Source organism: Cydia fagiglandana, chromosome 9, assembly GCF_963556715.1.
Source record: "Cydia fagiglandana chromosome 9, ilCydFagi1.1, whole genome shotgun sequence".
Lineage (NCBI taxonomy): Eukaryota > Metazoa > Arthropoda > Insecta > Lepidoptera > Tortricidae > Cydia > Cydia fagiglandana.
The window spans coordinates 21,075,296-21,098,329 of record NC_085940.1 but is presented as its reverse complement, the minus strand read 5'-3'; the positions used below and the strand labels follow the sequence as shown (position 1 = coordinate 21,098,329).

At 38.6% G+C, this 23,034-nt stretch overlaps 1 protein-coding gene across 1 annotated transcript; it reads right to left on the bottom strand.

Moving 5' to 3' along the window:
- Positions 1-374: 374 nt before the first annotated feature.
- On the bottom strand, positions 375-17,805 carry LOC134667778 (cytochrome P450 9e2-like). The gene is made up of 11 exons (XM_063525188.1): positions 17,200-17,805; positions 16,713-16,876; positions 16,286-16,440; positions 16,031-16,204; positions 15,399-15,531; positions 14,778-14,801; positions 10,308-10,426; positions 8,371-8,473; positions 3,233-3,333; positions 2,479-2,647; positions 375-1,014 (listed from the first exon to the last, which is right to left on the bottom strand). The coding sequence occupies exons 1-11, from the start codon at positions 17,385-17,387 to the stop codon at positions 842-844; spliced, it is 1,503 nt and encodes a 500-aa protein (XP_063381258.1). The 5' UTR covers positions 17,388-17,805; the 3' UTR covers positions 375-841.
- Between the last annotated feature and the right edge of the window lie 5,229 nt (positions 17,806-23,034).

Below are 23,034 nucleotides of genomic sequence, written 5' to 3'. Positions count from 1 at the left end.
GTTTTATTTATTTTTCTGCAGCATTATTTTAAGGTTAAAGAAAATAATATTTTTTGAAGTGAAAACTTCTTTATTAGCGGCGCTGGTAACTTTTTAAGGTGGGGAAAAAATAATAAACTCGATTCAGCGTAACGCGTAACGTAACGCTGACGTCATGTGTCACGGACAATGTTATTCACCAAAGAACTTAGTCATAACGTATCTTATCAGGTCAATTATTTAAAACTGGATTTTATATTAAGCAATAAAGCTCAATGTTCTAATCTTGTACGGGCTGAAATAAGAGGATCTCACAGTTACATTCTAACTTTATATCACTCAAATATAATTCAATAAATCTACATCTTGATGAAATCGCTAATAAAAGTGAACTCTAATACTGGTGAATAAAACTCAAAATATCATGATCAAATATATTTAGATGCGAGGTCTGCAAGGTAACTTTACAATTTCTATTCGAATTTTAAACAATTAACGCTACAAATTTAAGCTCACTGGCCAACAATTTCGGCATTAAAGTTTTTCAATAGAAAGGAGGATGGGTCAATTATACATAGTGCTGCAGATATTTTGGACTAGTCATTGAGTTTTCACTTCTATCGGCACTCCTGGAGTGCAACCCGTTGTTTTTTTTTTATTTAAAAAGCCATAGCAAAAGTTGCAAAGACAATTATTATTATGATAGAGTAACTATAAATAGGAATATAATAATTTAAACAGTGAGAATGGAGTCGTCTTTTTGGGCCGCATGATGTAAGCCCTAGGATTAAGTTTTTGTGACACTTCTAGTGTTAAGTGTCCGTGACTTTTGATAAATGATGCAATAATAATCAAGTATTGACTATAATATATTGGTGTTGTTGTTTCTCGGAGTGACAGTGAGAGTGAACCCGTGTTTGGGTCGCAGAATGAAGGCCCTGGGGTCAAGTTGTCGCGAGGAACCGCCGCTGACGCTATAGTGCCGGAGGAACTGCGACAGGAACACTTTAGCCGCTGTTGTCGCAAAACGGGACCCTGAAATATAAGGGGAGGTTAATAATGAGCGAGATTGCTTAGTTTAGGTATTACCTACCCTTCTGTTATAACATATTGCGGGGGCGTTATAAGTTACGACAAATTTCTAATGTGAGTGTTAATATTTAAATTGCAATCGACTTCGAGTCTAGCACGTGTAAGCAAACGTCTTTGTAAGGATACATTCTGTTTACGACTGTAGCAGCATTGCAGCATGCAGCGGGAAACGGGCGATGCTACTGTAACATCTAAATAAAATGCTTGACATCTTGAACTGAACTAAAGCCGTTATTACCTACGTTTTATCACAGCGATTTTGTTATAGGTACTTACTTACCTAGTACCTACTAATGTACTTAACCGTTAAAGTTACGTTCAGATATCAACTGCAGCTGTATTACCTACTGTTGTCATCGTTGTTGCCGCCGCTGTATCTGTAAATTTCTTTGATCAGACAGAATAACGGCTCGATTCGGGAAATGAATTAGCCATTCACTAGATATGAAATAGTGAAGATATGTGACGTTCCACGGAAAAAGGTACCTCATAGCGGCCGGCGCTTACGTCGCATAGCGCCGCAATAATATTGGAGCGGCGTTAATAATAGCGTAAGCGCCAACAGCCATAGGGTACCTTTACCCGTGGGATGTCACATATCTTTACTATATCGTATCTAGTTAATCTCTAATTCATTTCCCGAATCGCGCCATAAATGTTATTATAGCGCCAGTAATGCGGCGGCAAACGTCACTTGTTTTATCAAGGAAATTGACAGATACAGCGATGGCAACACAGATGCCGCAACATTAACAATGCAGCTGCAGTTGACAACCGAGCTTTACCTTAAGATGGAGACACATTTACAATAAACTTAATAGACAGCTCTACATGTGCGAAACTAACTCCGAACTCTGTGGCCTACTTCGGTGTGATCTTGATTAAGATGCGACTCTATTTACTTGAAACTTGAATGAATTGTTGGAGCAAGTTGGTAAATCACTGCTATGAATATCTGAAGATGTGTGTGGCAGAATTGTCTGCTTATTGGCAGATGAGAAGCGCTTCGATCACACTGGTATGGGTCTGACCAGTAGCGCTGACAGTGTAAAGTATACCGGTACTACCGGTAGTCATATATGTATACATCTTTACTTACCGATGCAGTGTCTAGATCTCGTGCCAAAATACATGTATGTGTATGGTAGAATATTCTGCTTGTTGGCAGACGAGAAGCGCTCCGGATGACTCTGGTGAACAGTAGCACTCACGATGTACAGTATACATATATACTTTACTTACCGATGTAGTGTCTAAGTCTAGTGCCAAATGGCATGTATTTTGTACGGCAGAATATTTTGCTTGTTGGCAGACTAGAAACGCTCTAGATAGGTCACACTGCTGCGGGTCTGACCAATAGCGCTCACCCCGCTATACCGTAGGTCAGTCTTAAGTACTTTTACTCACCGATGCAGTGTCTAGGCCCTGTACCAAAAGGCATGTAAGTATATGGTAGGATCTTCTGCTTGTTGGTAGAAGAGAAGCGCTCCGGGTCGCACTGGTGTGGGTGTGCCCAGTAGCGTTCATCACGATGCACGGAATACACTGGTAGCCATATGTGCACGCCCGCATCTGCCTGAGATCATTTAAACTTAATGCTTCTTTTATATGTCGTTATAAATAAATACTAACTGTTATCAGATAGATTATGAGTCTGCGCATTCAGTTTTTATTGGTTTTAAAGCGCGATAATTCCATTTTATGAAGCGCTATCATAAGAAATCTAGTGGTGTACGTATGCTAGCTATACAGCACGAGATTCGATTTGTTATAAACATACGGTAGTCTTGTGTGGTAAATCTGTGTCAAAAATGGTCTTAGAGTTTGTGTAACATAAGTCTGCACCGACTTGACAAGCTAAGAGACAACGTTGGTGACGTTCTTATCAGGCTCTTGAATTGTTAATAATTATTAAGTTGTCTAATATAGCGTGGTCAATACATATAATTTACTTCAAATTATTACCGCTAAAAGTGCCGGATTTGGAACCACAAGCTTACTTCTGCGAAGTTCTTTCTAATGCTAAAAAAAACCGACTATACATACTGTGAAAAAAATTGCGTTTATGGGCGGCTCTGCTATACACATAGCCAAGTTGGTGCTTTGATACTTATTAAAGACGGATATTAGTGTCAGGTCATTCTGTCAGTGATGAACTTACAACAAAGTGGGTTTTTCCATCGGTCTGGTTTGGGCCAAAGTCGTAGCGCGCCACCGAGCGCCGATCTGCCGCGCCCACCAGGGGCCACAACCTTAGAACCTCTGTAAAATACCACTATCATTACGAGGAAGAAAATATAACTTTTTTACAAGGAGAAAAGTTGTTGTTAACTGTGCAAACCGAGCGCAGGACGTGGTAATGTGGCAAGATGACATACAGAGACGTCCCACGCCCACGACTTTAAATGTGACGTTCCATGGTAAAGGTACCTTATCGTTGCCCCCATGCTAAACTAACATAACTGTAAAAAACACATTTTTGAGGAGAGCGATTTGAAGCTCCTAAAAATTCCATTTTGTTTTTTTTGAAGTAGTCGTTGCAGTTGTATTGATATAGTATACACACAGTGTTTTCAAAATGCATGTATATCATGATCAATTTGTCAGATATGCATTATTTTATTGGAATTGGGAATTACAGCACATTCGCAATTTTGCATCTCCATAGATAGCAAAAAAAAGATAAGATTTTTCACCATAGTGAACTCACGAAAGTACCACTTTCGCAAATTATAAATCCATTGAAAACGTTTGGACCGAGGTAAAGTTTCGAAAATGACAGTTTCGTGTGTTTACTCTGGTGTATGTGAATGCTTTCTATTCATTTGTATAGAAATTGAGTTGCGAATCTGTATTTATTTTTGATTTCAACAAGAATATTTTGCATAATCAAACACTTATAAGCAAAAAAGAGTAGAAATTAAAAAGTGGCAATACTGTAGTGTCGTCCTTTTCAAATCAATCTAAGAAAAACCTGACCTTACTACAGTGTTGCCACTTTTTAATTTCTACTCTTTTTTGTCAGACTTTATAACCATTACCTACGTACTTGACAAGGCCCTATAATAATTATGCCCATCCCAGTCCATCACCACCTAGAACAGTGGTTCTTAACCTAGGGATAATTACCCCCGTGGGGGTAAAACTGGTATTTTACGGGGGTAATAAGCTAGCCTAATATAACAAAACAACAAACGTACACGTTTTATTTTTCATTACCATTGGGAGGAGGGGTAAAATCAGGTTCCCTAGTTAGTCATAGGGGTGACCGGACTGAAAAGGTTAAGAACCACTGACCTAGAATCTGTGCAGCCGACCATCGTGTTTCTTATGGAGACGCAGATATCCTGCCCGGCAGACATTGCATACTTATTAAATATATCCCGGCTATACACTTGAACACAAGTTCATGAGACACGCCGGGATATGTCGTGTATGTCCGGCAGGATGTCTGCTGTCACCACCTTGATGCCTATGTAGACAGCTATTGACCTGTCAGTTCTGTGGGTGTGCGTGTGCGTAGACTACAGTGGCCACACTCACGTCTACGCGTGCCTGTACAGGTCTTACGGTGATTTTGGGGGATTTCAACGTCTACTACATTGATTGGCTTGGGTCCTGGTCCGCCGACCACGCAGGAAGGTCTGCTTACGAATTGTCTCTGGCCTATGAACTCTCGCCACTGGTAATTTCCCCCACGAGAAAACCGATACCATACAAGCTCTCTACTAGACCTTCTGCAGACCACACGTCCGGACGGATATTCCGTCTCAGTGAACGCGCTTCTCGGTTCATCCGATTACTGCCTCTGGTTTTTTTTTTATAAAATTATGTTCATCAATCAATCACTGTCTAGTCCGGACACTTGCACCATGCGATCCACCACGGCCAACTAGCTCACGACGCGTACGGCAGTATAAATCAGCAGATTGGAACGGACTGCGTGAATTCTACGCGTCGTACCCGTGTAGGCAGCTCTGATTCACATCAGAATATCCTGCGCAGCCAATATATATCCCCGAGACGATACTGGTGGTTTTTTGGGGCATCAACAGCAATACAAAAATGGATTGTTTCATTCCCAATTCGGTAATAGGTGCGGGAGCAAAGAGACGTCCTTGGTTTAACCAGCCCTGTAAAGAAGCTACAGTTTGCAAGCAAGCCGCTTACAGGGCTTGGACAAAGGCAGTATAGCTAATAAGGATCCGAACGTCTCCGATATGAAACGCAAATTAAATGCTGTTCGAGGTCCAGTAACAAAGCCATTATCAGAGCCAAATACGATTTCTTTGGCAGGATTACTGAAAATCTAGCGGGTTACCCAGTGGGGAGTCGCGCGTTCAAAGCACTTGCCAAAGCTGCCGAAGGAATTTTGGTCAGTCTTCTTTACCACCACTGCGAAAAGCTGACGGTGCTCTGGCTCACAGTGTAAAAGAGAAAACCGATCTTTGGTACTCTTTTTGCCTCGAATTCTGCCTCGAATGACAACGGTAGCTCCGTGCCGCCCACCATTCCGCGGTACTCATAGAATCTGACCAGCGAGTCGTGTCACAAAAAAAACGTGGGAATTTCAATAAGAACTGCACCTGGCAATAAAATTACTATGAAAATAAATGACAGTTTGAAACTGACAGCTTATGTGATAGGAAAAAAAGTTGCCATATAAAGAATTTAAAAAAAATAGCTTGTGTCACGACTCCCTGATCAGACTCTATGCTAGAAATCTCTATCACGCCTGTGATATTTCATAAGATTTCAAGAATAAATTATAATTATTTTATGTGAGTTATGTTAAACTTATGGCATTCAGTGGGTAGTGATTAGAAATGTGATTTGTGTTTACCCGAACATTTGTTAATTAATCTGTCGGTAGTCGTGAAAATGACCCTTCTCTCCTACGCGCCAATTAAAATGATGAAAAAGTATAAATGTAACTTACCATGGGATGGAAGGGGCATTCTCGCTTTGGCGCTTGAACCGGTAACATTGAGTAGGAAGGCTTACTGCGTGTTAAGTTAAGAATGTCGAAAGTGTTGAAGTAAGAACTTGGAGCAGAATAAAAGTAATTAATTGTACCCAGGATTTTGATTCATCACACGCCGAATATCTCATTCGGCGGGAGCTGCTATCTTTCAACGTTTATAAGTCGAGCGGGCCAGACAGCATACCAGAAGTTGTGTTTAACACTTCCAGTGCCAAAGCGCCCCCTTCCCAATACAAAATGAACAGTCCCAAACTCACAAGCGGTATTGAGCCTCGGTACTCGTACCGCTTGTACGATGGTCTATGCTCTGAATAATAGTTTGACATGATGCCAACGGCCAGCTTCTATCACCGCACTGCTCGCCGTCGGCAGGGTGTTCATCCTCACACCTTAGACTAGTAGCTAAATGGTCGCGCACTGTGCAGTTCAAGAGATATTTCCTCCCGCGGGTTCCGGCTGTGGAACGAGTCCGAGATCGAGCTTTTCCAGATTCTTAAAAAACCGGGCAAGTACGAGTCGAACTCGCGCACGAAGGGTTCCGTACCATAATAAAAAGAAACGAAAAAAAATGCAAAAAAAAACGGTCACCCATCCAAGTACTGACCACGCCCGACGTTGCTTAACTTTGGTCAAAAATCACGTTTGTTGTATGGGAGCCCCATTTAAATCTATATTTTATTCTGTTTTTAGTATTTGTTGTTGTTGTTGTAGCCGCTATCGGCTACAGAAATACATCATCTGCGAAGATGTCAACTATCACGGTTCGTGAGATACAGCCTGGTGACAGACGGACGGATGGACGGACGGACGGACGGACGGACGGATGGACGAACAGCGAAGTCTTAGTAATAGGGTCCCGTTTTACCCTTTGGGTACGGAACCCTAAAAAAAGAAGTGTACAGGCTGTTAAAGGGTCTAACTCTGAAGCTAGCTACGGACGTGGTATAAAATACGAGTATAGCAAAAATGCGTTTCAAGTAATCTTGTAAACAGTACAAAAATAATTTTATTATAAACTTACGAAAACGCCTGATTCGCATATTTACTTGTAAGTTACTCTAAAGGTACAAACGAATTATTTACCTTACAAACTCACGGAAATGCAAAATTCGTAAATTTTAACAGGCCAATTTATGTGATGTGGTAATAATGGCCACCATAATAAAGTAACGAATATGCCCGATTCGCAAATTTGCTATGGCTACTTTGTGGTTATATCTATTTGCCACAATAGTATTTAGATTAACGAATGAGCAGTTTCGCAACTATGCTAAAGGTTATGAATGTAGATAAATATTAAATGCCACCATAGTAAACTGACATATGTGCCAGATTCGCAAATTTGCTGTAGTCTACATATGTGGTTGAGTAATAGTTGCCACCATAGTAAAATAACGAATGAGTAGATTCGCAATTATGCTATAGTTTATTAATATGAATGAGGAATAAATGCCACCATAGTAAACTACCGTATTTGCCAGATTCGCAAGTTTTCTATAGGCTAATCGTACCGGTCAATAATAATTGCCACCGTAGAAATTTAACGAAAATGGCAGATTCGTTAGTTATTTACTGGTGTCGGCCAAGGAAAAATACCTTATCTACACTTCGCGAGTCTACCATGGGGTAAAAGAACTATTAAGTCAGATTGGTACAATGGTAACTCTGAAAGCTTAAAAGATAGAAGTCTGAAAATTGGTCACATTGTGCATTGTCATATTTGGTACAGAATTACATCAATAACTCAATTTTGACAAATTTACACTTATGTTAGTTTAGCATGGGGGCGACGTTATGGCGGCTGGCACTTACGTCACATAGCGCCGCAATAATATTGGAGCGGCGTTAATAATAGCGTAAGCGCCAACCGCCATAAGGTACCTTTAGCCGTGGGACGTCACAAATGATTATGTCACCTATGACACCGTGCTTTCCGGGTAACTGTTCGACCTCAGGCGTCCAGCGCAGGATTCACCATGGTGCCAAACTTTTAAGTGTTTTATACTGTATTTCCATCTTTGTCTCGCAAATAATGATGGAATTAAACGACCTTACGGGCGCAGTCAGTATAAGTATAATAAGTATAACGGATGACTCACGTTAGACCGGGCCGTGTCCGGGCCGGAGCTTCCGGCGTATCATTTTCTATGGAAAGCATCACGTGATCACCTGTCATGTCATAGAAAAGTAAGCGCCGGAAGCTCCGGCCCGGACACGGCCCGGTCTAACGTGAGTCATCCTTAAAGCGTGCACTAAGCCATTTGTGTATGCAAATACGTACACACACACGTATGTTCGTATTTGTTTGAACTCACCGCAGACACACATCTCCAAGTATTCCAACCCCTGGACATTATCGTATGCCTCCTTGTCGTCATATGACCCTGGTAACTGGTCCAGTTCGCTCTGCAGTTTCTCCTGTGTGTAAATAGTATAATTACTAAGAATTCGTCTCATAACATAAGTAAAATAACCGTCTATATTAAAAGAATTATTGCGTTCGACCTAGAGATTTTACATTTACAATCTTCAGTCTTTATATGTTTGCGTCTTTTTATGTGTCTGTGTATGTGTGTGTTTGTTTGTGTCTTTTTATATTGGTCGTGAATCAATAAATAAATATTATGATATGATTAACTCATTTTTCTAATCTTTTTGAAGGGAGATGCAAATAGTTTCGAGTTTTGTCTTCTATGATAAATAAGAATATTAATTGAAAATACGCTTTAATCTAAACGCATCATGGAATTTGTTGCACCATTTAAAAAAAGCGGCCAAGTGCGAGTCGGACTCGCCCCTGAAGGGTTCCGTAACAGCAAGTAACATAATAAAATTGCGGTTTACGATTTATGACGCTCCGTTTTTTGCCATTTGGCTACGGAACCCTAACAAGTTAAAAAGAAAAAATCCTGAGTAAAGTCGTAAAGTTGAGATAAGAATCGGGGGGCACGGCAGTGCCCCCGCCAAGTCGAGCGCGAAGCAAACACTGCCGTACCATCCTTTACTGGAACCATTTCGCCGCATTTTCAGGCCCCTATTTGAGAATCTCTGGATAAGACCAGAACGCAGAAATTTTGGTCATCCAGTAAGCTATAATCACATACTTAAAATCCAAACTTTCAAGTCTGTAGGTCATTTAGTTCCGAAGTTAAGCGAAAGCAAAGTTTCGCATTTATGAAACTCACTCATGATCATCAGAATAGAACTAGTACTTCCCATAAACTCAGAGAGCTGAAATTTGGTACAGAGTTAGGGTTTAATGGCCACATAAAGGGAAAACCTAAAAATATTGCAATATCAGTCACGTTTTAAAGATCTAAGAACTGCATAAGTAAGTTTGTAATCCCATATAAATATATGATATTACAAAGTTACTGTTGCAGTTCCTACAAATAGTAGGTAAAGTAAAGGTACACTACGATGTACGATGTGAGTATCAATGAAGATATGTTTAGTTATGATATGTGTATACATAGTATGGGTATGAGTACCCGAAAAGAAGGACTGCCTACAAAAAGAGATGAGATCCCATCAAAAACATTACATGTAAAAAGGTGCAAGTCTCGCAACACTTTTACTACAAAAAAGTTTTGAGATGTAATGTGAAACCAAGTCGGTTATTTTAATCAGTGCCAGGAGGTTTCTACAAAAAGAAGTGAAATCCCACCAAAAACATTCTGTAAAAAACTAGCCAAGTCTCGATGGAGCTGCTTGTTTATCTCTAAAAAGTAATGAAATCTAGACAAAGTCGTGCCAAGTCTAAGGTTCCTTACTGCGATTTCTTTATTATTATAGTTAATGTTGTGTGACTTGGCCGTTGAAGGGTACACAAGGGTACAAAACCAGGTGCTCCATGACACCATTGCACCAATCTGTCGCCAGAACCGCTACCCATTGACGATGGAAAATTGCCACTTGGAAAACGTTGATTCAATAACCCAGTCAATTGTAGGCTTGATAAAGCTGCGTATTTCAATAATACTTATGTATGGGCGAGCCTGAAAAACACTTCTTTTTGGTGCAATGGCAGATTGGTGCAATGGTGTCATGGAGCACCTGGTTTTGTACCCTTGTGTACCCTTCAACGGCCAAGTCACACAACATTAACTATAATAATAAAGAAATCGCAGTAAGGAACCTTAGACTTGGCACGACTTTGTCTAGATTTCATTACTTTTTAGAGATAAACAAGCAGCTCTATCGAGACTTGGCTAGTTTTTTACAGAATGTTTTTGGTGGGATTACAGTTTACCTGGATAGTAAGGTTGGTGGCCATTTCGTAGAGGAAATAGTTGATGAGATTAGCCGTGGTGTCGTAGCCGGCGATGTAAAACAACACGGCCTGGGCGACTAGGTCGTCGTCGGAGAAATCTGGAAATTATTCGCGTACATTAAATATTTGGGGACAAACATACAAAGTAGGTCACGACCCAGCTCCTAACGAAGCAAACCTACTACTACTGCTGGACTATGCTGCAAGTAGGTACTTTTGCCGCGAACTGGATGCAAGCGCGTGGCAAATCACAGGCCGTTCTTCTGTACCCATGAGAAGATTTGAAAAAAAAAACCGGCCAAGTGCGAGTCGGACTCGCGTTCCAAGGGTTCCGTACATTACTAAATTTTTTACAATATATGTTCTATATATATAAATGCAAGTGTCCTGACTAACTGACTGACTGACTGACTGACTGACTGATTCATCAACGCAGAGCCGAAACTACAAAAGCCAGAAAGTTTAATTTTGCACACCAGATTGCATTTATAAAGTGTACAAGAGATAAGAAGCTATTTTGAGAAATTCAACCCCTAAGAGGGTTAAAAAGGGGATGAAAGTTAGTATGGGGTTACAGTTTTCTTTTAAGCTAGGAATTTGACACTTCGTAAAAAGATATATTATTAAAATACAAGAAAACTAATTTCAGCGTTTTTGAAAAATCGTCCCCTGAGGTGGTGAAAAAGGGGTTGAAAGTTTGTATGGATATCAAAATTTTTTCCGAGTGGTGGACTTGAATCTTTGTATTTAGGGATATTATTAGAAGACGGGAAAAGTAATTTCAGCGTTTTGTAAAATTCATCCCCTAACAGGGTTAAAAAGGGGTTGAAAATTTTAATCCATTACAAATGCTTTGAAACTTCTTAGAAAGGCATAATAGCCGATAAGAAAAAAAAGTGATTGCAACGTTTTTGGAAATTCAACCCCTAAGGGGGTTAAAAAGGGATGAAAGTTCGTCTTTGGGTGCAAATTTTATTTTAAGCTAGGAACTTGAAACTTTGTAAAAACGTATCAAATTAAAAAAAAAGAAAACTAATTTCAGCGTTTTAGAAAATTCATCCCCTAAGGTGGTGAAAAAGGGGTTGAAAGTTTGTATGGATATCAAAATTTTTTTCGTGCGCGGGACTTGAATCTTTGTATTTGGGGATATTATTAGAAGACAATAAAAGTAATTTCAGCGTTTAGTAAAATTCGTCCCCTAACAGGGTTAAAAAGGGGATGAAAGTTTGTATGGGGTTAAAGTTTTCTTTTGAGCTAGGAATTTGAAACTTCGTTAAAAGATATATTATTAAAATGCAAGAAAACTAATTTCAGAGTTTTTGAAAATTCATCCCCTAAGATGGTGAAAAAGGGGTTGAAAGTTTGTATGGATATCAAACATTTTTTCGAGTGTGGGACTTGAATCTTTGTATTTAGGGATATTATTAGAAGACAGGAAAAGTAATTTCAGCGTTTTGTAAATTTCATCCCCTAACATGGTTAAAAAGGGGTTGAAAGTTTGAATCAACATCATCAACATCATCAACATTTATTCAGCAAATAGGCCACAAGGGCACTTTTACACGTCAACATTGAATTTACATAAAAGCAAAAATAATAACATCAACAATTTTATAAAATAAAACTAACAATTCAATCTAACGTATTACAATTACTAAGAGATGTATATGGTCTCTTAATGTCGAATTACATACAAAATACAGATAAAAAAACACACACAAAAAAAATCTATAATATTTAGAGGTGTAAATGTCTCTAGGTGTCAGAACTATAAGATTATATAGTTTATCAAGTTATCCTTAGAGATGTATAAGGTCTCCAAGAGTCAATATCCTGTATAATTAATACATTCATTAAAAGAAAAGAAACATACGAGAACAGAATGAGGCGTCTCACTGTAATTAATTAATAAAAGTTACTAAGTATAGTATATATAGCTAATAGCTCGTGTTAGCTTAACAGACCAGTCTCCACAAACAGCACCCGTTCACGAGTATGACGCGTATCTCAGCCATCGCCTCCCTCAACCTTCATGCGGGAAAGTGGCGACCCGATCAACAACGCCACCGTAAGCAAAGACTTTTAAGCGAGCATGACATGTTCAAGCTACCGGCCTATATTAATATTAAAATAGTAATAACATGTAGCTGTAAGACACGGCATTTTGTGCTCATATGTTACATAAAAAGACAGTAATATAGCTTCACATAATTACTAGCCTAAGTTGACTTAGAGATGTAAAGGTCTCTAAGTGTCAGAAACATTAAAAATATAGGTAAGTATGTACAATCAAAAATAAAAATCAAATAAATAAATATGTACTTAGAGATGTATAAGGTCTCCAAGTGTCCAAAACTAAAATTAAATTAAACAATATAATCAAGCGAGAACATCATTGTCTCATGTGTCAATTCTACTGGACACTAGCATATTTAATTCACAATGTAAAAAAAAAACAATATTTATTTAATTCTTATTATACTAATGAAATCAAGCTACCGGCTTAAAAGCATCTCTATCGTTTATAAAATCATTTACAGTGTAGTACGCCTTACGTAACAAGGAGTGCTTAATGTGAATCCATTACAAATGGTTTTGAAAGTTCTTAGAATGGCAATTATGCCATTCTAAGAACTTTCAATAATCGGCTATTAAGCCGATTACAAAAAAAATTAATTGCAACGTTTTTGGAATTTCAACCCCTAAGGGGGCTAAAAAGGGGATGAAAGTTCGTCTGCGGGTGCAAATTTTATTTTAAGCAAGGAACTTGAAACTTTGTAAAAACGTTTCAAATTAAAATGCAAGAAAACTAATACCTATCAGCGTTTTTGAAAATTCATCCCCTATGGTGGTGAAAACGGGGTTGAAATTTTGTATGGATATCATACATTTTTTCGAGCGCGGGATTTGAATCTTTGTATTTGGGGATATTATTAGAAGACAATAAAAGTGATTTCAGCGATTTGTAAAATTCATCCCCTAGCAGGGTTAAAATGGGGTTCAAAGTTTGAATCCATTACAAATGCTTTGAAACTTCTTAGAAAGACATATTAGCCGATTACAAAAAAAGTAATTGCAACGTTTTTGGAAATTCAAGCCCTGAGGGGGTTAAAAAGGGGATGAAAGTTCGTCTTGGGGTGTAAATTTAATTTTAAGCTAGGAACTTGAACTTTTTGCAAAAAAAAAGGTATTAAATTAAAAAACATGAAAACTAATTCAAGCATTTTTGAAAATCATCCCCCAAGGTGGTGAGAAAGGGGTTGAAAGTTTGTATGGAGATCAGATATTTTGTGAGTGCCGAACTTGAATCTTTGTAGGGCATAGGTAGGTACCTAATATGAGAATACAAAAAAAGGTATTTCAGCAACCGACATCAAAATCCACTTGACTTAAAACTTCATACAACTTGCTAAAAAAGAAAAGCACTTAATTTCAACATTGCTTGGATATGAAAATTATAGGTACTAAAGATGTAAAATGTTGAAGATAAGATTCCACGCGGACGAAGTCGCGGGCAACAGCTAGTATAAATATATGTGAAACGCGAGTGAATTGCCTTTAAAAAACCCGTAGGGGTCGGATCAAAAACTAAGTAATTGGTCCGACTCACGCTTGACTATATATTTCTAATAGGTTTTCCTGTCATCTATAGGTAAAGACCTATTCTATGTATTTTTTTCAAAATTTTAGACCCAGTAGTTTCGGCGATAAAGGGGGGGGGGAGTGGTCATTTTTTGGCTATTTTCTTGAAATACTTCTAAACTGTTTATTCTAAAATTATAAAAAAAATATGTTTGAGATTCTCACATTGAGTTCTTTCATTTGATATGTAGCACGATATAGTTTGAAAAACTTAATTTTTTGATTTTCTCATTTACCCCCCAAAAGTGGCCCCCATGTTTAAAATTCATTTGTTTACGTTACATATCCGTCTTTGGGTCACAAACTTACATATGTGTACCAAATTTCAACTTAATTGGTCCAGTAGTTTCGGAGAAAATTGGCTGTGACAGACGGACAGACAGACAGAGACAGACAGACAGACAGACAGACAGACAGACAGACGCACGAGTGATCCTATAAGGGTTCCGTATTTTTCCTTTTGAGGTACGGAACCCTAATAACCTATATGACCCCAATATAATATTTGCACCTCATAAATCACGCCAATAACGTTAAAAAAATACCCGTTCGTAACATAAAAGATTATTAAGAAGATCTGGTACAAAGTGAACCAGCGAAATACCGATTTTTGCCACTCAATTTACTATAAATGAACACAATAAATGCCCCAGAAGACAGGATCCGTCCACCTCGACAATCCCTCAAAAGCGCGATTAATGGTCTCAACCCCACAATGGTCGTCACAACAAGTAATAATTGAATTTCTCCGTCAATCAAAGTCAACACTTGCTAAGGAGAGCAAAATTAAACGTGGTGGGTACTTACTCTCTGCGCCTGGCGTCGTTTTGCCTGAAATCAGAAATAAGTATGTAGCAAAGTAAATTTGATTTGAAGTGTTTAATTATGTTGTTGTTGGTGTTCGTGATTCTAAGCTGCGTACCTGTTAAAATGTAAGTTGTGCCACAGAGAAAAATAAACTTTATTTAGTGGGTATTTGGACATAGATACTTATATTATAGGCACAGACAGACAAATCTATGTTTTGGGTGCTGGTTAAAAACTTTTTTGCTGTGAAACTTGGTGTGACAAAAAAAAAGAATATCTACTTTATTAATTTACATATGAAACCTGCGCTGTGTGACTTAATTTAAGAACAATGTTATCTAGAATGAAGTATACCTATATTTAGCTTGGCTATTACCATCCTACCTACCAACTGCCTACTACTACTTACTTACTACTAAATTCCATTTTTACCTACTAACCTTATAGCATTTCGATGGCATAGTATCTCCGCTGCGGTAGCTTCGGTATCGGTAATAATATATATTGACATACTTAGCTTTTCAGCCGAATGTTTAACTAGAGTCACTAACGTTATGTACATGTTTCTTTGAAATTGCAGTAAATAAACAAGCTTCCTAAAATATATACATATGGACATACCCGCAGCGTCCACGAGAGTTTGTATGAAGTCCGGCCTGGGCGTGGCTCCGTGGCGGCGCGCGCGCAGGGCAGATTTAAACAGCTCGCCAAACTGTTCCGCGTCCTCGGTCTTTATAATCTTCACCTTCAGCAACTGCAACAAACATCACTATTATGTTCCTCATGTAGTGTCGGGTTTTTAACTCTGTTCGCTTAAGAGCCTGTTTTTTATATACTTAAGTACTTGAAAAATTTTTGTTTTATCCCAAGCGTGTGATGGGCGGCTCATCACACTACCAAAGAGCCTCCAACCCTGAGGGAAAACTAGGCCCTTTTGGGATTGAGTCCAATTTGATCATAATTTTTTCTTTAACTAATAAGCGGTTGGAGTACCTAAATATCAAATGATATTTCGTAGAATAAATTCCAAGAAACTCGTTGGTGAGAGCCTGAATTTGAACCCGCGACACCCTTTTTGGAAACTTTCGCTAGAACTATCGGTAGCACATTAGGTATTGTGACTCTGGACTTTCTGATACTTGGAAATAACTAAAAACATTTTTTTGTGAGGCATAACTAGCATTATTATAAATTTATATTATGGACATGACAACAGTGCCATATGTTCCAGTCCGTAACTAAGGATTCTTCACCTGCATGAGCGTCTTCATGTTTTCATAGCCGAAAAACTTCATTATCTGCGTGGTATCCTGGACGACAGCCCGCTTCGCCAGTCGGAAGATGCAGTTGCGCGGGTCCTGGAGGGAGTCCGTCGCGAACCCAAACGCGCATGACGCGATCACGTCGTTCACGTATGCTGTTGAGATCTGCCAATTCACAACACATAGACGAATATAGTTATAGCCCAGTCTCATTTGAGTCTACCAACAATTTTACCACTACCGGACCTCATCAACATCTAGTTGTGTATCTCGTCGCACTCGCTCCCCCAGATATATCTGCACATTTTTCGCGCAGACTGCCATAAGTGGCGCCATGCTGCGACAGCGAGAGGCAGAGAAGGCTGGGGTTAGTGCCGCGCGCATCGTGCGCCATCTTGAACCTGTAAACGATAAAAGTTCTGTCAATAGGCCCCGTAAGTTTCGAACATCCCTTATCCTTATGTCAGCGAAAGTGTTTGACTAAATAATCAGTTTCGGTTTAAAATTTAAAAGCATGATCACCCTTTTACGTCGTCACTCCTCATTTGTTTGTAAGCATGTAAGTTTAATGAACTTTGCCAAATATATATTGTTTTTATCAATTTTAACTCAACCTTTTTAGGTTCCGTCTCCGTCCAAACAGTAATCAGGGGTATCATAGTTAATTACCTACCTCTCAGCATGATGAGGTTCCTCCCAAACAGCGGGTCGCAGTCTTGGTCGATGTGGACCCCTCGGTCGCTGAAGGCCGCGAAGTCAGCCACCATTATGCGGCGGATGAGCTCCGGGTCGCACGGCACGAGCGTCGGCACGTGGTACTGGTAGATGCCGAAATATCTGGACAAGCAATGGCAAAAAAATATTCGTAAATTATATAGTAAATTATCTTTTTTTAATGATATAGCAGGCAGTCTAGCAGATGATCGCCTGATGGTAAGCGATTACCGTCGCGCATGGACACCCGCAATATCAGAACATGTTCCTATTTTAGAGTAGATTAAATACCTATTAGTGAAATTTATATTCCTTGTTTTTATTTTAGATATATTTAGAGTTGTTAGATTTAATTAAGTTTTATTCTTAGATATATTTAGTTCATAAGTTATTTATTTGTATTTTTACTGTCTTCGAAATAAATTTGTTCTATTAGTGAAACTAACCTCTGATCTTTGAACTTATTATAACCAGCTTCTATAACCTCCACAAAGTTCTCTTGTCCAAAAGTGACCGCCGCCAAATTCCCCAAAAACGGGACCGGTACCAGAGTCTTCACTCCATTCGTTGCGAAGTACCGCAAACGCCATAACGAATACACTAAGCACAACACTAATAACAGAAATAACCACATCTTTCGATTTTTTAAATCTCAAAGTATTTTAAAAATTTTGGTTTACTAAATTTGAAATTTTAACCACAAGTTTATTTAGTTTGTCCATCTAGGTTTTACCATTTAGTTTTTTCTTCTCCCCTTTTTGTTTGTTTTGTATTTTCACCGATGATTACAATAATGTAGGTAACACACTCATAATTTCATAAACACGAATTCCTTTTTGTCGTTCTTCATTCAGAGACGAGTGAATGTTTGGATAGTAAACAATTGACTAGCTGGAGGTATCTAGTAAGCGTGTCATAGAAAGTTGTTAGGTAATAGTGACGTAGGCGTTGATTCTATGGAGAGTGGTAATCATAGATGGTACAGCTTTTGGTTACCAACTTAGTAGAAATTCAAGATTGGGTGTGTGTGTGTCTCTATCGTTCAAATAGAGACAAAAAGAAACAACACTATCTGCTATAAGGAGATATCTAAGATATTGAGAACAATTAAATTGTAGAGGATAATTAACCAATTATAGAAAGGTATTCCATCAGGGTGGCAGATACTTTCGGCGGGTTGTTTGATACGCTACTATTGAGATGACTGTACCTACCTAAGTTAGTCGACAATAAAATTGTAATACAAAACACAATGTACTTTTATTACCACATATTGCTCGTGTAAATACGTTCCTTAGCGTCGTTTAGCGTTGCACTGCATAACTATATGTCGAGTGGCAGGGTAAAACCGGGATAGATAGCCCAACTTTTTTTTTATCAAGAATAGTGAATAGAATTAAAGATGCCTTTTATTTAGTCGCAATTTAAGTACTACATATCTTTGTAAGATTTTCACGTTTTATGTTATGTATAAAAAGAGATCTACGATACCACATACAGACATACAGACAGACAGACCGTGGCGTCAAACATAATTATAATACCCCTTTTTTCCTCCTTTCTTGGGGTCCATATTGGGTAGCATAATAATTGATTGTCCTAATGTAATGTTACGCATAAAACTCATTTCGCATAATTGTTATTGTGCTGGAAATATTAACATTTCTGAAAAATTATAACACAAACCTAACCTAACCTACCCTATTCTATACAACCTATGCTAAATATTTTAGAAAATACTTTCTGTTTCAGCTGGAGAAAAAATATGCGAAAAGAGTTTTATGCGTAACATTACATTATGACAATCAATTATTATGTATGTATGTATGTATAAACTCTTTATTGTACAAAACACAAAACACAAATTTATGCGACCAGATAGGATCCCATCTCCAACTGATGGTACATTCCAGCAGTTTGAAGAGTATCAGCTCTTTTCAAAAATGATGATAGGTATAAATCGTAGGGATTTTATTCGTTTTTAATTTTTTAGCTTTTTAACTTGAAAGATTGCGTTTAAGCAAGCAACTGTCCCCGGCAATTTACCCTTCCCTTTCATCTCGGATCAATAAAGGGACCTGGCACTCGAGGAGGTTTCTCCTCTTAGTACCCCAGGTAAGGTTACCTAGCCTGTATATGCTCTCTGGTATAAACAGATATTCTTAATATTCCATTTCTCCCAGATATTCTGAATATTTCGTTTCTTTTAATCTGAATCATATAGAAATATTAATTTTTTTATATCAATTAAGTTTGTCTGAAAACGTCTTGTCTTGTTACCGTGTATATGCAAGCTTAAACCTCGTCACTGCGGCAAGTATCCCGGCTGAACCCTATATTGGCGGTAACATGTGGCGTTATAGCTGCAAGCCAATAGCAGATTCAACTTGTCTTCCTCTTGTCGCGCGACTTGGGCGCTGGTTCAAGTTACAGACGATACAACATGAGAGGAATTACATCAAATAACAATTCATAAGGTTGTTACAATTTATCAAATAATAACTATTGTTAAAATAGCACCGAAAAAAGTTATACCTATACACAAAATACTAATACCAATTGGATTCCCCAATTCAAGTACACAGTAGGAGTTTAAAAACCCATAGATATTCCCTGTCGGTATTCTACAGGTTGCACTTCGGGGAGTGTGCCCAAGAGCTACACGAGCTCATTCCACCGTCCCCATTCTACCATCGGACTTTTAGACGCACGGCCGGTTTCCATCCTTACTTGGTAGATATTCCACCAATTCGCACGAAGCGCTTTGCTTCTACTTTCCTTATGCGCACTGCCAAGGAATGGAATTCCTTGCCGGCGTCTATATTTCCGTGTTCTTATAACCCGGCAACCTTCAAATCAAGAGTGAACAGGCACCTTCTGGGCGAGCTCGCTCCATCGTAGGCCACGTCTACGCCTCGGCTAGTCTGTGGCCATGAGTAAGCCCATTCATAATAAAAAAAGATTATACCATACCTATTCCAAATTTCTTTTATTTTGGAAGTTTTAAAATTTTACTTTAAAATAAAGTCAGTCTCTCTCCAGCTCTACAAACTTCACTAGACTCAGGCTCCTTGCCGCGCTCGGTGCCTGCAGTTGACTTGGTACAGTGAGCATCATGCACCTTATGCCTGAGTTGCTGATCTTGTATGAGATATTGCACGGGCACCCATTTTAATTTAGGTACCTACTACTCGTAACTTAGAAGGTGTTGTTATTTAAGTTGAAGTCCAACGCAACGTCTGATATTGTCAGATCAGACGAATTATCAATTATACAAATTTTATTGTGTAAGATTAATAGATGGGGTACCTACTTAAAAGAATCACAAGCGAAACGCTTGTAGGGAATTCTGTAACCTACTATTTCTCCTGCCTCCAGTAATATAAACTATGTTTTTCTTACCTCATATGTTCAATCGTTTCTAAATGTCAGTCTGTCCGCCTCCGCTCCTGCTTTATGCCGGTAACCAGTGTTCTCGTCGTCCCGAAGCCCGCGATCCCGACCATTTACTTTAAATAGTAAATACGACGCAAGGATTTTGTCTTTGTGCCTCGTTTGTAATGCTCTCCAGGCAAGTCAATAGTAACTTGATTTGTCAGAACGGCTGCCTTGAAAAAGATGATGTCTAAACTTATCAAATCTTAGTAATATTTTCAGAATTATACTGAGTGGAAAAGAAAAGCATACCATTCTATGCATATGTATATGCACACGTCAGATAAATAGTTTTACTAGACAGTGTATCATAGTAGGTATAATTAATTGAGACACAAAGATAAATTTCTTGTCTAGCTTATTTACTTTATTGCTTAAGTAATACCTACATAAACGAAAAACTTACTATTTACATATATTATTGGTGCAATACAGAATAAATTGTATATTTACTTTTATTACATTGTTGCGTGATTTTTTTCGGTCTGTTTATATTAGTTTTTAGTTCCACATATTTATATTTGTATTAAAACCATAGGTAAAGATTTGAACTTAAGTAAATGAATTTTGGTTAGGTTCGTATTTTACTTCATTAAAGTACTTTTAAATAGGATAAATAATTAATTAGGTAAACAAAGGTTTAATCAACTGGCGCATTTACACTAATTGTGTTTTCTGTTTGATGTATTTCAGAAAACAAATAGGTCATCAACAATCGGATGAATGATTCTGACTTAAGTAAATAGGTAAGTTGATTCGCGCCAGAACTGCCCCGCGCCTGAACTTGCCTGAAAACTAAATACCAGTTAATTCAAGTTAAGCTGGCTTGAACGGCGCGACGCGTGACGTCTGTAATGTTTCTGATAATACCCTCCAGTAATTAGGCAAGTCGACTCGTGCCAGTACTGCCCCGCGCCTGAACTCGCCTTTACACTAAATCCCAGTTAAAATTCAACGAGTTAAGCTGGCTTGAGTAACGGCGCGACGTACGTAATGTTTCGGAAATAATCCGTAACCGTTATGTCATTTGTTCCGAACCGAACGTTCGCTTAATGCTGGCTGTGATTCAAAGTCGGATCTCTGAAACCGCGATGGATCGTGAGCCAGCAATAATAGAGAGCCTACCGCGAATACTGAAGTTCGCAAATTGCGGGCATCCTTCTCTGTCACACTAATTACGCCTTCAGGGGAGTGAAAAAAAAGATGCCTTCTAGTTTCGAACTTCGGGGTTCACGGTAGGCCCTCAAAGGAACGGCCGCGAATAACGTAAATCGAAATTAACAGCGCACCAAGAGCGCTCTATCGTTCTTGCATATTCGAGAGATAGAGAGGTAAATAGACGAACGAATGAACTATCTGTACTGTGTAGTGTATCTTGATAAACTAAGAGTCGCGACAGTTCGAGCCTCGCGTGGGACAGTTATATTTTACATTTAATTTATTTCTAAGCTTAAGAGAAACCAATTATCTACAGAAATCTGTACTTGTTTAAGTTTTCCAGATTTTCCGGACCCCCTTATTAAGGTCTAAATTTCCCGCGACCTCATAATCTAAGCCCTGGGGTTAAATCCTGAAAGTTGATATTTAGTTCTAGTTATTTGGCAATTAAGCTGCCCCTCGGCCACGGGCTATTGGGGCCAGTGAAGCCTAGACCCAATATAGGGCAGACTAATATTATTTTAACGACCAAGTTGAAACAACCTGTGGCAAATACGTTTCATAAATATTTTCATCGTAATAAAAAAATAGATATTTGATTTTGATTAAGGTATTTGTTTGGCCCTATTGACTGGTAGACAATGCCATTTGGCATTAATTCCGCCATTTGTTTGTATACAAGTCTCTTCATCTTTCTCCGGCCTTATCTCATGTTCAATTGGGGTCTGCTCTCCTAATCGCTTTTCGCCGGCCATTTCTGTTCTGGGTCGTCATTGGATCTAATTCTAGAGCTTCGAGTTCACTATTTACTACTGATAGCCATGTGAGTCGGGGCCTTCCGGGACCTCTTGGACTAGTGGCGATATCTAACACTTTACGGGTCACATGGCCTTTGGGCCTACGGTCTTCGGGTTGTTCATATTTAAATAATTTTATTTTTAATTATCTTGTGAGTCCATCGTTTTTGACGTTATTAGCAGGAAACGCGGGCCTCATGACAAGAACGGTATCTTACCTTATCCCTCACCTCGCCGCCTACGAGGAGATGATTATAATAATACACCTCCACCCCGAGACACCGTAATCTCACCGTACTTGTTAGCAGGCCCCGCACGTCGGCCATAACTCCCGGACTGCATGATTTGATGCCAGCCTCGCGGTGGCTGGTGATGGTTCAATACGGATAGAGGGTACAACATGTCTAACCTAACTTTGTACTGACTTCATCATAAAGTGTGTAAGTGTTATTATAAATGTAATTTTTCAAAGGAATAATTTGACATACCTTGTCGTTGCAAATGCCGTGCAGAGTTAGCTTGGTCTAATTCTATTTAAAATTGGCAAGGATTCAAAACAAAATTCATCTCAAATATAATTAATACAGTATCAATGTCAATTGATACAATAAAACAATACATTTCGGTTTCATCTCTGAATACAAATTAATCACTTGTAAATGAAATCTGAACTTGACCTGGAGTCTTTCAGGGGTCTTCATTTCAAACTCATTGTTTATTGTTGTACGTAAATTGACTCTTTAGTCCCCTACCAATTTATAGGAATTAGGCCTAACAGAAAACAATTGGCAATAATCTAAGATTCAAACTTATAGTCCTTAAGTAAAAATGAGAAGTGGTTTTAACTGGAGTTCAGAGGGTATTCTGAATGGAAATTCCGTTATCTATCTC

What these genes read in the sequence shown, in the direction of transcription:
- LOC134667778 (XM_063525188.1), bottom strand. Translation starts at nt 17,387, where the DNA reads ATGTGGTTATTTCTGTTATTAGTGTTGTGCTTAGTGTATTCGTTATGG. An exon ending in GAACCTCATCATGCTGAGAG is followed by an intron (nt 16,441 to 16,712) that starts GTAGGTAATTAA and finishes TATCGTTTACAG; the next exon opens with GTTCAAGATGGCGCACGATG. An exon ending in ATGGAAAAACCCACTTTGTT is followed by an intron (nt 2,648 to 3,232) that starts GTAAGTTCATCA and finishes AAATGATCTCAG; the next exon opens with GCAGATGCGGGCGTGCACAT.